The sequence below is a fragment of the Hyperoodon ampullatus genome (assembly GCF_949752795.1).
Source record: "Hyperoodon ampullatus genome assembly, chromosome: 14".
Classification (NCBI taxonomy): Eukaryota; Metazoa; Chordata; class Mammalia; order Artiodactyla; family Ziphiidae; genus Hyperoodon; species Hyperoodon ampullatus.
Window position 1 is genome coordinate 64,344,476 of NC_136927.1, and position 12,632 is coordinate 64,357,107.

The window sequence follows — 12,632 nt, forward strand, 5'->3', positions numbered from 1 at the left end:
TGTATTTCTTTGGGCTCATGTGCACACCCACACGTTTAATTCCTGGTTTGGAGGATATGAGCATTTCAGTTTTGGTAGATTTTGTCAAATTGCTCCCTAATATAGCTGAAATGATTTACACTCCCATCAGCAGTGTAAAGAGTTCTCATTGTCCCATATTACCCTAAAACTTAGTGTTGTGTGTTGTTAGACTTTATTAGTTAGCAATCTTTTATTGTTTGTAGATTCCTTTGGGTTTTCTGGCTGTGAATGACAGTTTTGCTCCTTTCTTTTCCTTGTCTTGGTACTCTGGCTGGGCCCTCCAGGCAATATTTGCATTTTGTTCAATAATACAATTAGGGGCTTCCCTGGTGGCGCAGTGGTTGAGAGTTCGCCTGCCGATGCAGGGGACACGGGTTCGTGCCCCGGTCCGGGAGGATCCCACATGCGGAGCGGCTGGGCCCGTGGGCCATGGCCGCTGGGCCTGCGCGTCCGGAGCCTGTTGCTCCGCAACGGGAGAGGCCACAACAATGAGATGCCCGCATACGGCAAAAAAAAAAAAATAATAATACAATTAAAAATTCTGTTCTTGGCTCTAAAGGGAATAATGCTTAACATTTATCATGTAGTATGGTGTTCTACCATTAAGTATAATGTTTGATGCAGGTTTGGGTTTTTTTTATTATTATTATTATTTTGGGAGAACTCAACTAAAAAACCATCTGGACTACTTTTTGTTTTTTGTATATGGCTACTCAGTTTGTCTATTTCTTTTTTAATTAGTCTTGGCAAACTATCTTTTACTAGAAAATTGTCCATTTCATCTAAGTTTTTAGTGTATTGGCATAAAGTTTATAATCTTATTTTTGTCATTTCTGCTTTATCTGTAGTTATATCCCTTTTGCACATTAATGTTTATTTTATTGGTCTTTTCAAAGATACAGCTTTGTTTTGCGGTACATACTAGTGCTTTTGTTTTCTATTTAATCAATTTCTGCTCTTCATTATTATCTCCTTCCACTTTCTGTGGGTTTACATTTACTCCATTCTAAAATTCTTTGACATTCTGCTCATAAATTCTCCATATTTCTTCTTACCTAATACCACTGATAAGGTTACAAATCTTGTAAATTCTGCTTTAGTCCCCCCACCCACCAAACTAGAGTTTTTATATGTATTCTCATTTTTAGTTTGACCTAAATAGTTTTCATTTCCATATGATTTCATCTTTGAGTAAAGAGTTTTCTAGAAGTGTTTTTTAAATTCTTAAAAAAAATTTTTTTTTAGAGTGTTTCAGTTTTTTTTGTAAATGTATTTATTTATTGGCTGCGTTGGGTCTTTGTTGCTGCACTCAGGCTTTCTCTAGTTGCGGCGAACAGAGGTTACTCTTTGTTGCGGTGCATGGGCTTCTCATTGCGGTGGCTTCTCTTGCAGAGCACGGGCTCTAGGCGCGCGGGCTCAGTAATTGCGGCTCACGGGCTCTAGAGCACAGGCTCAGTAGTTGTGGCACACGGGCTTAGTTGCTCCGCGGCATGCAGGATCTTCCTGAACCAGGGCTCGAACCTGTGTCCCCTGGATTGGCAGGTGGATTCTTAACCACTGCACCACCAGGGAAGTCCCTAGAAGTGTTTTTAAATATCGAAAGATTTGGAGTTTATTCAGCTCTTGCTTGTGGTCAGAGAACACGGTCTGTATGAAATTAATTATCTGATTATCTGTTGAGATTTGTCTTGGAGCCTGGCCTACTCTATGTCTCTGCTTGGAAGCTAGCAGACATCTCAAACTTGACCTCCCCAAAATTAACCCATGATCTTCCCCTAAAATGTACTCTGTAATTCTCCCTGTCCCCATCTGTTGTCTTTGACTCCTTTCTTTCCCACATTCCCCACAGGTAATTTTTTATAAATGTTTCTTGTGTGCCTGAAAGTAACATATTGGGTTCAGGGTTCTACCAGGGTCAATTGATTAGAATTATTAATGGTATTAAAATCTTCTATATCCTTTTTTTGGCTGTTTGGTCTATCAGTTACTGAAAAAGTTTTAAAATCTACCACTGTGATGAAGGACTTGGCAATTTCTCCTTGTATCCTGTCACTTTTGCTTCATACACTTTCAGCCTTTTTTTTTTAAACCTCTAACATACAAGTTCAGAATTGTTATATATTCCTAGAAAATTGTTCATCACTTTGTGTTGATGCTCTTTATCACTAATAATGTCTCTAGCCTTAAAGCCTATTTTGTGTGATTTTGCTATGGGTATATCTTTTGGTTAGTTTTTCTCTAGTATACACTTTTTTCCCAACTATTTACTTTTGGTGCCCTTAGGTTTTAAATGTCCTCTTGTAAATAGCATAGACCTGCATTTTCTTTTTCTTGGCCAATCTGTTCACCTCTATTTTAATAGATGAATGTAAAACATTTTCTACCTCTGGTTTTTTTTTGTTGTTGTTGTTGTTTTGCGGTACACGGGCCTCTCACTTCTGTGGCCTCTCCCGTTGCGGAGCAACAGGCTCCGGACACGCAGGCCCAGCGGCCATGGCCCACGGGCCCAGCCGCTCCGCGGCATGTGGGATCCCCCCAGACCGGGGCATGAACCCCTGTCCCCTGCATCGGCAGGCGGACTCCCAACCACTGCGCCACCAGGGAAGCCCTCTACCTCTGGTTTTGTACCATTTATGTACCATTCTTTCACTTTGCTTCCTTTTTCTCCTTTTCTACCTTCAATTATATTTTAATACCCTCTACTAAACTTTTCTCTTTTGTGCATTGGCAGTTATACCTTCTATTCTTTTAGTGATCTCTCTGAAGTGTTTGAACTTGACTTGACTTTACAAAGCCAGATAATTACCAATTATCTTTATTATCCTCCTCTCAAATAAATGAAGCTTCTTAGAACACATAAACTCTGATTACCCTCTCCAGCCCTACCTGTTTTTGTGTCCTGTGCTCCTTGCTCTGTACTCCACAAACTAATCGTCACCATTCATGTTTCATAGTAGGTGCTTGTTTAGATGGACTTCCATGTTTACCAGTTTAGTTACTTGATATTTTTCTGTCTAATTTCTTCTCTTTAGAGTTCTGCAAATTCACTACGAAGTGTCTAGATGAGATTTTATTTTTATTTATCCTGATCTGGATTTTAAGTGAGGATCCTGGTCTTTAATCAATTGTGGAAGTTCTTCAGGAACTGCCTCTCCCACATTCTTTTCTCTCCTTCTGGAACGCTGCTTGAACCTATTCTTCTCACCTTACCATTCCTGTCACTTCCTCTTTTATATGTTCCATCTGGCTTGTTTTCTGGCTAATTGCTTCCGCTCTTTCATCCAGTTCAGTGATTTTCTCTTCTGCTGTATCTAATTGGCTTTCTTGCCTCATCCTTTGAGACTTGAATTTCGATAGCTCTATTTTTCAATTCTAGAAATTCCTTCTAAAACCTTTATGCTTTTTAGTGTCTTGCTCCAAGCGTCTTCATGTTTTAATCCCCGCCCCCACCCCGACCACCACCTTTTTCTTTCTCTAACCATGAGCTCCACGAAGGCGAGAACGTTTGGTTTAGTGTTGTCATCCCCAGTGCCTCCTACCGTTCCTGGAACAGAACAGGCTCTGAGTGAGCGCTGTCAGATGACTTAGTGACAGTGGGAACAGAAGGATGCTGTGCCGCAGCCTGGCCCCCGCTCTCCCCGCCGCTCCCCCAACGACCTCGCAGGCTTTCTAGTCTCGCCTCAGCCCGGACCTCAGGGAAAGGACCCCACCCCACCCCGCCCCGCCCACCTCTGCGCAGGCCGTGACGTCACGGGACCGTGACGCGCCCTGGGAGCCCCCGCCCCTTCGCGGCGCTGGGCCGGGAATCCAGGCTCTCTGCGCCGTGATGTCACGGGTCCGGGCGGGCGGACTTTGCGTCGGCCCAATGGGAGCGGCGCGCCGGCCTCCCCTTTAAGGAATGTTGTGACCTGACGTCAGCTGGGCGAGTTACCTCCCCGAGCCGCCGTCGCCGGGCTCAGCGCGAGCCTCGGAGCCCTTCAGCGCGAGGCGCGGAGCCCCCGGAGCCCCCGAACCGCAGCCACATCCCCTCGTCGCGCGCCCCAGAGCCCCGGCCTGCGCGCCCCGCCGGGCCGGCGCGATGCCCTCAGACCGGCCTTTCAAGCAGCGGCGGAGCTTTGGTGAGGCCCGGCGGGCGCTCTGGGAGCGCGGGGTGGGGGCGTGGGGGCTGGGGGTGTTGGCCGACCGACCCGACTGCCGCAGATGACGTCAGCTCCGTGACGTCAGGCTCGGCTGGAGCTGGACCCTCGGGATGGGAAGCAGGCTGGGGCCTGGGCCGGGGCCTCCGCCTCGCATCCCGGTCCTGTGCCCGGGCCTTAGGGCCCAACGGCTCCGGGGGCGGGGGCTTCGGGGAGGCGGGGTCGGGGCCGCCCCTCGGGTACTGGCGGGGCGGAACCTCGAGGAGGACCTTGGCCCGGCCTCATCCCCGACTGCTGTCTGCAGCCGATCGCTGTAAAGAGGTGCAGCAGATCCGCGAGCAGCACCCCAGCAAAATCCCGGTGAGTTCCGCCGCCCCCTCCCATCCCCGCCCGGCCCAGGCCCCGCCTCGGGCTCACGCATCCCCCGCCCCGCTCCCAGGTAATCATCGAGCGCTACAAGGGTGAGAAGCAGCTGCCCGTCCTGGACAAGACCAAGTTCCTGGTCCCGGACCATGTCAACATGAGCGAGTTGGTCAAGATCATCCGGTGCGCGGGCAGTAGCTGTCAGAGGGGGATTGGGTCCTGCTGGGGTCAGGCAGGGGACTGGGTCCTTCTGAGAAGGAAGGGGTGGGGGTGGGGCACGGGAACGGGTGCTGGGTCCCTGTTGTGGGGAGGTTGGGAAAGGTCAAGGTCAGGGCTGGGGTCTGTGTCCGGTCAGAGGTGAGAGCCTCTAGAAGGGCTTGGGACGGGTGTGAGGTGGAGGATTAGGATCATTTTGGGGAGCGGGTGAGGGCTACACTCGCCCAACAGCCAGGCCCCTCACGGTTGGCTTGCCCTCCCGCCCACCTCAGGCGCCGCCTGCAGCTGAACCCCACGCAGGCCTTCTTCCTGCTGGTGAACCAGCACAGCATGGTGAGCGTGTCCACGCCCATCGCCGACATCTATGAGCAGGAGAAGGACGATGACGGCTTCCTTTACATGGTCTACGCCTCCCAGGAAACCTTCGGCTTCTGAGCCAGCAGTAGGGGGGTTGGCTTGGGAGTGGGGGGCCCTGTCAGGCTCTGCCCTGGGAGCTCCTGGCACCTGAACTGAGCTGCCTCTGCCCCTGCCCCTGGTGGGCTGGGCGGGGATGCCACATCCTAGCCAGGGGGCACCAACCGCACCTCCCCTGCCCCTGGGTGGATCCTGGCCCAGTCATGTTAGGGTTGCCCCTCTGGGTGCTGGCTGGGATGGGGGGAGGTTGGGAGCAGCCCCTAGCACCCCTGCTCTGTGTGGTTTGTCTTTTTTTTTTAGGCCCCTGCCTGTCTGCCCATCTGTCCCTCCCTGACCTGAGGTGCTGCCCATACCTGGACCTGCCCACCCCTGAAGGACTGGCCCCTGGCTCACCCAGTCTTGACATGGTGTATGGATCTGTGGTCATTGTTCCTCTGCAGAATAAAGATTGCTCAGGCCTGCCTGGCCCTTTGCCTCCAGCTGCTTGGGGAGTGGGGAGGGCTGCCCCACACCATTCTCAGCTGACCAGTGCGCAGACCCGTGTTCTGTGGACTCAGAGCTCATTTGGGAAACCCACGCCTGTGTGTAGTGCACCGTGGTGGTATTAGGGGCCAAGCCCACCCCTTCCAGGAGTGCAGTGTGGTTCCAGGGCAGACGTTTGCATAACAAAACACATTTATTAAGTAGCCACAACCTAACGAACCCTGCTCGTCTGCTTCTTCCCCGTTCCTGCTTGGGAGGGGGGCTCCTCGGTGTGCGGAGCCACAGAGTGGGGCGTGCACGTGGAGGTGCTCCTGGCTGCTCCCCACAGGCCTTGCTGCCAGCCTTGGCTCCTCACCGGTACCAGATATTTGTGACCCTGGACTCAAACCTCATCTGCCCAGGACTTCCCTGCTGGCAGCTCTGGTTAGAGGGCTTGGCCCAGCTTCTGGCCCTTTCACCCCTGAAGTCCGTGCAGCCCTGTGCCCAGCCAGGCCTACTTGAGCACAAGCATGGCCTCCGTGCCGTCCTTGGTGTTCAGGTAGAGACCATGTGTGAGGTAGTACTCCCGCCGTAGGAAGGCATAGAAGTAATCGGAGATGAGCAGGATCTGGGGGGAGAGAGAGAGATGTGAGAAGCTTCGTGATACCTCCCCCTGAACTTCGGATCTCTGAGGGGCTAGGTAGGTGTTGGGGAGACCCTGCCCAGGGACCCTGCCCCTCAGGGCCTACACCACCCTTCAAGGGTCTCACTGGCACTGCAGAAGTTGCCCTACTGCCCTTCCTCCTCCTACCATGGTCTGTGCTTCCATCCCAAGCCCTGGCCTGTGAACTCCAGACTGGCGCTCCTCCGTCTCACCTCCTGGGTGCCCACTGGCCCTTCCACCCCAGCCAAGTCCCCTATCAAACCTGCTTCTCCCACTGGGAACCCATATCCCCCTCCTTCCATCCAGGTGTTCAGGCCATAGAATCAGCATACTTGTCTCCTCCCATACGCCAAGCCACCGGGCCTGTCAGTTCTATTTCTACCTGTCCCCACAGCTACCACCCTGGACAAAGCCACTGTCATCTGAACAACAGTGGTCTCCTCTCTGGGCTTCCTGATCTCAAACCTCCCACCCTAGCAGCAGAGGTTGCTTTTTAAGACAAATCTGGTCATGTTGCATCCCAGCTTAAGGTCCTCTAAAGGCTTCCCATGGCTCTTAGGGTGAAGATCAAACTCTCTGGGGCTCTGAGGCCTTGCACTTGGTCCCTGCCCGTGTACGTGCTTCAGCCTCTGCCGTGCTCCACCTCACTCAGCTCCAGCCACACTGGCCTGTTCCCTTCCCATGCACGATCTTTGCTGTCTCCTCTGCCTGGAATGTTCTCTTCCCCTTTCATCTAGTAAACACCTGCTTGCCCTTCAGGCCTCAGGAGGGATCACTTCCACAGAGAAGCCCTCCCTCACACCCTAGATTGGGTCTTGGTCCCATTAACTTTTATCTGGTAGCATAAACTCGTCCAAATTGCAGTTTTGCATTCATCTGTGAGACTGCCTGATGACTGTGGCTCCTCCCCTGGCCTGGGCAGGGTCCCTGAGTGATTCTGCCACCATGGTGTCTGTGCCCAGCTTGGTCTGTCTTTTCTGTCTGGGCCTCAGAATAGAAAGGGCCCTAGCAGCTCAGCCCACCATCCCCCTCACTGAGGCCCAGAGGGGAACAGGGACTTGCCAAGGTCCCCCGAACACTGGGCCCAGTCTTACAATTCCATTCATCCCAAGCTCCCAGGACCTCCAGTGCCTGGAACAGGAGGGGCAGGGCCCAGCCCTCCAGAAGGATGAGGGGAGAGGGGCTCACCACTGCAGACACCACCAGTCCTCAGGCACTTCCAAGCCTCTCACACTATCATCACCAATCACCTTGGCACAGATGGGGCGACGTAAGCCCAGAACTGGGGGAGCACCTGGCTAGGGCCTTATAGCAAGACAGAGGTTGAGCCTGGCATCTCAGCCTCTGACCCCCAAACCCCTGTTCTGGGAAGCCTCTCTCACACTGGGGGCAGGAAAGAGAGCAAACCCACACCATGGCCTCAGGACAAGGACCTGCCATTCTGCCACCACAGGAATCCATCTGGAAGGCTGATGGTTCCCATCTTACAGATGAGGAAATTGAGGCACAAAGGGTTCAACAGTTGGCCTAAGGCTACACTGGGAGAGCTGGACTAGTGGCTATAACCGAGCAAGGCAATGTACCTGGGGCCCAGTGTGCAAAGGGCCCAGAACTCTGCCACTGAGGGTGTCAGAGCAGAGAGCCCAGGGAGCCCCTGAAGGCTTGCGCTGCAGCTGCCCCTGGGGCGTAGTTACCACAGCGAAGGCTGCCCTCACTCCCTGCAGCCCCTTTCTCACCCAGGCCCAAGGTGTCAAGTCTGAGGAGGCGGAGCCTGGAGCTGGTGGGGGTTGATCCCCGAGCCAGGTCAGATGAGGGGCAGGTGCAAAGTCACAGTTTACAACAAACCAGCTCCAATGTCACACACGATCAGCTGGTCAAATAGGAAGTCAAAACACTAGGTTATTAGTTTGAACCATATGAAACTGCCAATTTTGCAGATCAAAAACGGTTGAGTATTGACAGTTTCATATGGTTCAACTTAATATAAAATGGAAAAAAAATCAAGAAATAGTAGAGTAAGTATACAATCTAGAAGCACCAGAACAAATAACTATAGGACCTAAGGGAGCTATTCTTTTTCCTTGTAAGCCTTAACTTTGTAAATTATGTATACATGTTACGTTGATAAAAATAAAAATCCAATTAAAAACAATCAGCCGATAAATGATTGAATAAGTAAATAAATAAACAAGGGAGAATTCCTTTTGTAATCCTTACAAAAGAGTTCCAATTAATATATGTAGAGACTCTCCCTTCAGGAGGTGGAGCTTAATTCTTGCCCACTCCCCACCCCCTGCGCCCGAGGGTAGGCTAGACTTCGTGACTCACTTCCAAAGAACAGGGAAAGAGAAAATAGTAACTGTGCACTGGAGAAGCCTGGCAAACACTATCTTAACCAAATGATGAAGGGTAAACGGCATGAAGTGTGGCTAGTGTGTACTGCCTGAGCATTCCAAAAACCTAAAACGTGGCCTCATGATGAGAAAAGCATCAGACAAACCCAGAGGGGACACTCTACAGGATACCTGGCCACTGTTCCTCAAGACTGTCCATGTCACAAGAAATAAGGAAAGACAGAGTGTGAGCAGAGGACATGGGGGAGATGTGGCAACTAAGTGTAATGTGGTACCTGGGACTGGATCCTGGGAGAAAAACAAGACAATACAGGGAAAACTGGTGAAATCCACATCAAATCTGGAGTTTACTTAGTCGTAACGTACCAGGGTCAGTTTCTTGGTTTTGACAAACTTACCATGGTAATATAAGATGTTAAAAATGTGGGAAACTGGGTGGGGGGCATATGAGAACTCTCTGTACTATCTAAAGTTATTCCAAAATTTAAAAGTTTATTTTAAAAAGCAACGTTATATGCAACAACATGAATGAGCCTCAAAAATATCTTGCTGAGTGAAAGAAGGCTTCAGGAAATGTACATTAAGATTTGTGTTTTTCCATTAATAAAGGAAACTGAAGATGATGCAAAGAAATGGTAAGATATCCCATGTTCTTGGATTGGAAGAATTAATATTGTTAAAATGGTCATACTACCCAAAGCAATCTACAGATTTAATGTGATGCCTATCAAATTACCCATAACATATTTCACAGAACTAGAACAAATAATCCTAAAATTTATATGGAACCAATAAAAGACCCAGAATTGCCAAAGCAATCCTGAGGGAAAAGAACAAAGCAGGAAGCATAACTCTCTCAGACTTCAGATAACACTACAAAGCTACAGTAATCAAAACGGCATGATATTGGCACAAAAAAAGACATATGAATCAATGGAACAGAATAGAGAGCCCAGAAATAAATCCACACACCTATGGTCAATTAATCTTTGACAAAGGAGACAAGTATATACAATGGGAAAAAGACAGTCTCTTCAGCAAGGGGTGTTGGGAAAGTTGGACAGCTGCATGAAATCAAAAGTTAGAACACATCTCACACCACCCACAAAAATAAACTCAAAATAGCTTAAAGACTTAACATAAGACATGACACCATAAAACTCCTAGAAGAGAACATAGGCAAAACATTCTCTGACATAAATTGTACCAATGTTTTCTTAGGTCAGTCTCCCAAGGCAATAAAAATAAAAGCAAAAATAAACAAAGGGACCTAATCAAACTTACAAGCTTTTGCACAGCAAAGGAAACCATAAACAAAATGAAAAGACAAGCTACAGATGGGAGAAAATATTTGCAAATGATATGACCGACAAGGGCTTAATTTCCAAAATATACAAACAGCACATAGGACTCAACAACAAAAAAACAAACAACCCAATTGAAAAATGGGCAGAAGAACTAAATAGACATTTCTCCAAAGAAGATATACAGATGGCTAACAACCACATGAAAAGATGCTCAACATCGTTAATTATTAGAGAAATGCAAATCAAAACTACAATGAGGTATCACCTCACACTGGTCAGAATGGCCATCATTAAAAAGTCTACAGAGAAGAAAAAGAAATAAAAGGAATCCAAATCAGAAAAGAAGAAGTAAAACTGTCACTGTTTGCAGATGACATGATACTATACATAGAGAATCCTAAAAATGCCACCAGAAAACTACTAGAGCTAATCAATGAATTTGATAAAGTAGCAGGATACAAAATTAATGCACAGAAATCTCTTGCATTCCTATACACTAACGACAAAAAAAGCTGAAAGAGAAATTAAGGAAACACTCCCATTTACCATTGCAAAAAAGAAGAATAAAATACCTAGGAATAAACCTTCCTAAGGAAGCAAAAGACCTGTATGCAGAAAACTATAAGACACTGATGAAAGAAGTTAAAGATGATACCAATAGATGGAGAGATATACCATGTTCTTGGATTAGAAGAATCAACATTGTCAAAATGACAATACTACCCAAAGCAATCTACAGATTCAATGCAATCCCTATCAAACTACCAATGGCATTTTTCACAGAACTAGAACAAAAAATTGCACAATTTGTATGGAAACACAAAAGACCCCGAATAGCCAAAGCAATCTTGAGAGTGAAGTAAGTCAGAAAGAGAAAAACAAATACCGTATGCTAACACATATATATGGAATCTAAAAAAAAAAAAAAAAAAAAGGTCATGAAGAACCTAGGGGCAGGATGGGAATAAAGACGCAGACCTACTAGAGAATGGATTTGAGGACATGGGGAGGGGGAAGGGTAAGCTGGGAAAAAGTGAGAGAGTGGCATGGACATATATACACTACCAAATGTAAAACTGATGGCTAGTGGGAAGCAGCCACATAGCACAGGGAGATCAGCTCGGTGCTTTGTGACCACCTAGAGGGGTGAGATAGGGAGGGAGATGCAACAGGGTAGAGATATGGGGATATATGTATATGTATAGCTGATTCACTTTGTTATAAAGCAGAAAGTAACACACCATTGTCAAGCAATTATACTCCAATAAAGATGTTAAAAAAAAAAAAAAAAGAATCCACCTGCCAATGCAGGGGACACAGGTTTGAGCCCTGGTCCAGGAAGATCCCACATGCCACAGAGCAAATAAACCCATGTGCCACAACTACTGAGCCTGTGCTCTAGAGCCCACAAGCCACAACTACTGAGCCTGAGTGCCACAACTACTGGAGCCCACATGCCTAGAGTCCGTGCTCCATAACAAGAGAAGCCACCACAATGAGAAGCCCGCGCACTGCAATGAAGAGTAGCCCCTGCTCACTCCAACTAGAGAAAGCCTGCACACAGCAACAAAGACCCAACGCAGCCAAAAATAAATAAATGAATTTATTTAAAAAAAAAGAAAAAGAGAGAACGGATCTGTTATCAGAACAGTGGATCACTGGAGTTAAGAGCAGTAACTGCCATATGGGAAGTACTACCAAATAAATGCTTACGGTATCTCCCAAGCTCCTTTGCAATTAGTAAGTTTTGGTCAGTGGAGTCTAAGCAGAAATGTCACGTGGCAGCCTCTGAGAAACTTCTTTATGAGACAGCATGTGTGAAGTGTTAGCTGTTCTCCAACCAAATCACCTCAGTTGTAAATGTTACCATTTAGACCACTGGAGCCATGCTTTACAAAACGATGAGAAATAAGGAGCTTGAGTTCCTGATACTATGGAACATGATACCAACTTTGGACCACCTACTCGGATATTTATTTGAGGGAGACCTAACATTCTGTTTTGTTTACATCACTGCCTCCTCTTCCATCTTCCACTCTGATTCTTTCAGTCAACCAAACCTAAGTGCAAGTAATACATGTAGTTGAATGGGTGCCTAGGGAAAACTACATATTTGAATAAGATTCAAATCAAACAGGCAGATTTTTAAATTATTTAATAAATGCTTTTCTGAGACTTCCGGGTAAGATGGCGGAAGAGTAAGACGCGGAGATCACCTTCCTCCCCATGGATACACCAGAAATACAGCTACACGTGGAACAACTCCTACAGAACACCTACTGAACGCTGGCAGAAGACCCCAGACCTCCCAAAAGGCAAGAAACTCCCCACATACCTGGGTAGGGCAAAGCGGAGAGATTCCCGCACAGAGGAGCGGTGCCGAGCGGCACTCACCAGCCCGAGAGGCTTGTCTGCTCGCCCGCCGGGGCGGGCGGCGCTGGAAGCTGAGGCTCGGGCTTCGGTCAGAGCGCAGGGAGAGGACTGGGGCTGGCGGCGAGAACTCAGCCTGAAGGGGGCTAATGTGCCACAGCTAGCCGGGAGGGAGTCCGGGAAAACTCTGGAGCTGCCGAAGAGGCAAGAGACTTTTTCTGCCCTCTTGGTTTCCTGGTGCGCGAGGAGAGGGGATTAAGAGCGCTGCTTAAAGGGGCTCCACAGACGGGCGCGAGTCGCGGCTGAAAGCGCGGAGCCCAGAGAC

At 48.3% G+C, this 12,632-nt stretch overlaps 2 protein-coding genes across 3 annotated transcripts in view; one reads left to right on the forward strand and one right to left on the reverse strand.

Moving 5' to 3' along the window:
• Nucleotides 1–3,922: 3,922 nt before the first annotated feature.
• Nucleotides 3,923–5,617, forward strand: MAP1LC3A (microtubule associated protein 1 light chain 3 alpha). Of its 2 annotated transcripts, XM_079720289.1 has the most exons (5): nt 3,923–4,139; nt 4,462–4,517; nt 4,597–4,703; nt 5,009–5,178; nt 5,451–5,617. In XM_079720289.1, the coding sequence occupies exons 1-4, from the start codon at nt 4,100–4,102 to the stop codon at nt 5,169–5,171; spliced, it is 366 nt and encodes a 121-aa protein (XP_079576415.1). In that variant the 5' UTR covers nt 3,923–4,099; the 3' UTR covers nt 5,172–5,178; nt 5,451–5,617. The 2 variants fall into 2 exon arrangements, with proteins under 2 accessions (XP_079576415.1, XP_079576414.1); XM_079720288.1 differs by having other exon boundaries at nt 5,009–5,617.
• Nucleotides 5,618–5,807: 190 nt separating this feature from the next.
• The window catches only part of PIGU (phosphatidylinositol glycan anchor biosynthesis class U), a 111,748-nt gene continuing 104,923 nt past the window's right edge, over nt 5,808–12,632 (reverse strand). The window contains exon 12 of the mRNA XM_079718695.1: nt 5,808–6,240. Coding sequence (XP_079574821.1) covers nt 6,127–6,240 — 114 coding nt within the window. The 3' untranslated portion in view covers nt 5,808–6,126. The remainder of the gene's footprint in view (nt 6,241–12,632) is intronic.

Coding starts and splice junctions, on each gene's coding strand:
- MAP1LC3A (XM_079720288.1), top strand. CDS start 4,100: ATGCCCTCAGACCGGCCTTTCAAGCAGCGGCGGAGCTTTG. Junction 4,518..4,596: donor AGCACCCCAGCAAAATCCCG/GTGAGTTCCGCC, acceptor CCCCGCTCCCAG/GTAATCATCGAGCGCTACAA. Junction 4,704..5,008: donor GAGTTGGTCAAGATCATCCG/GTGCGCGGGCAG, acceptor CGCCCACCTCAG/GCGCCGCCTGCAGCTGAACC.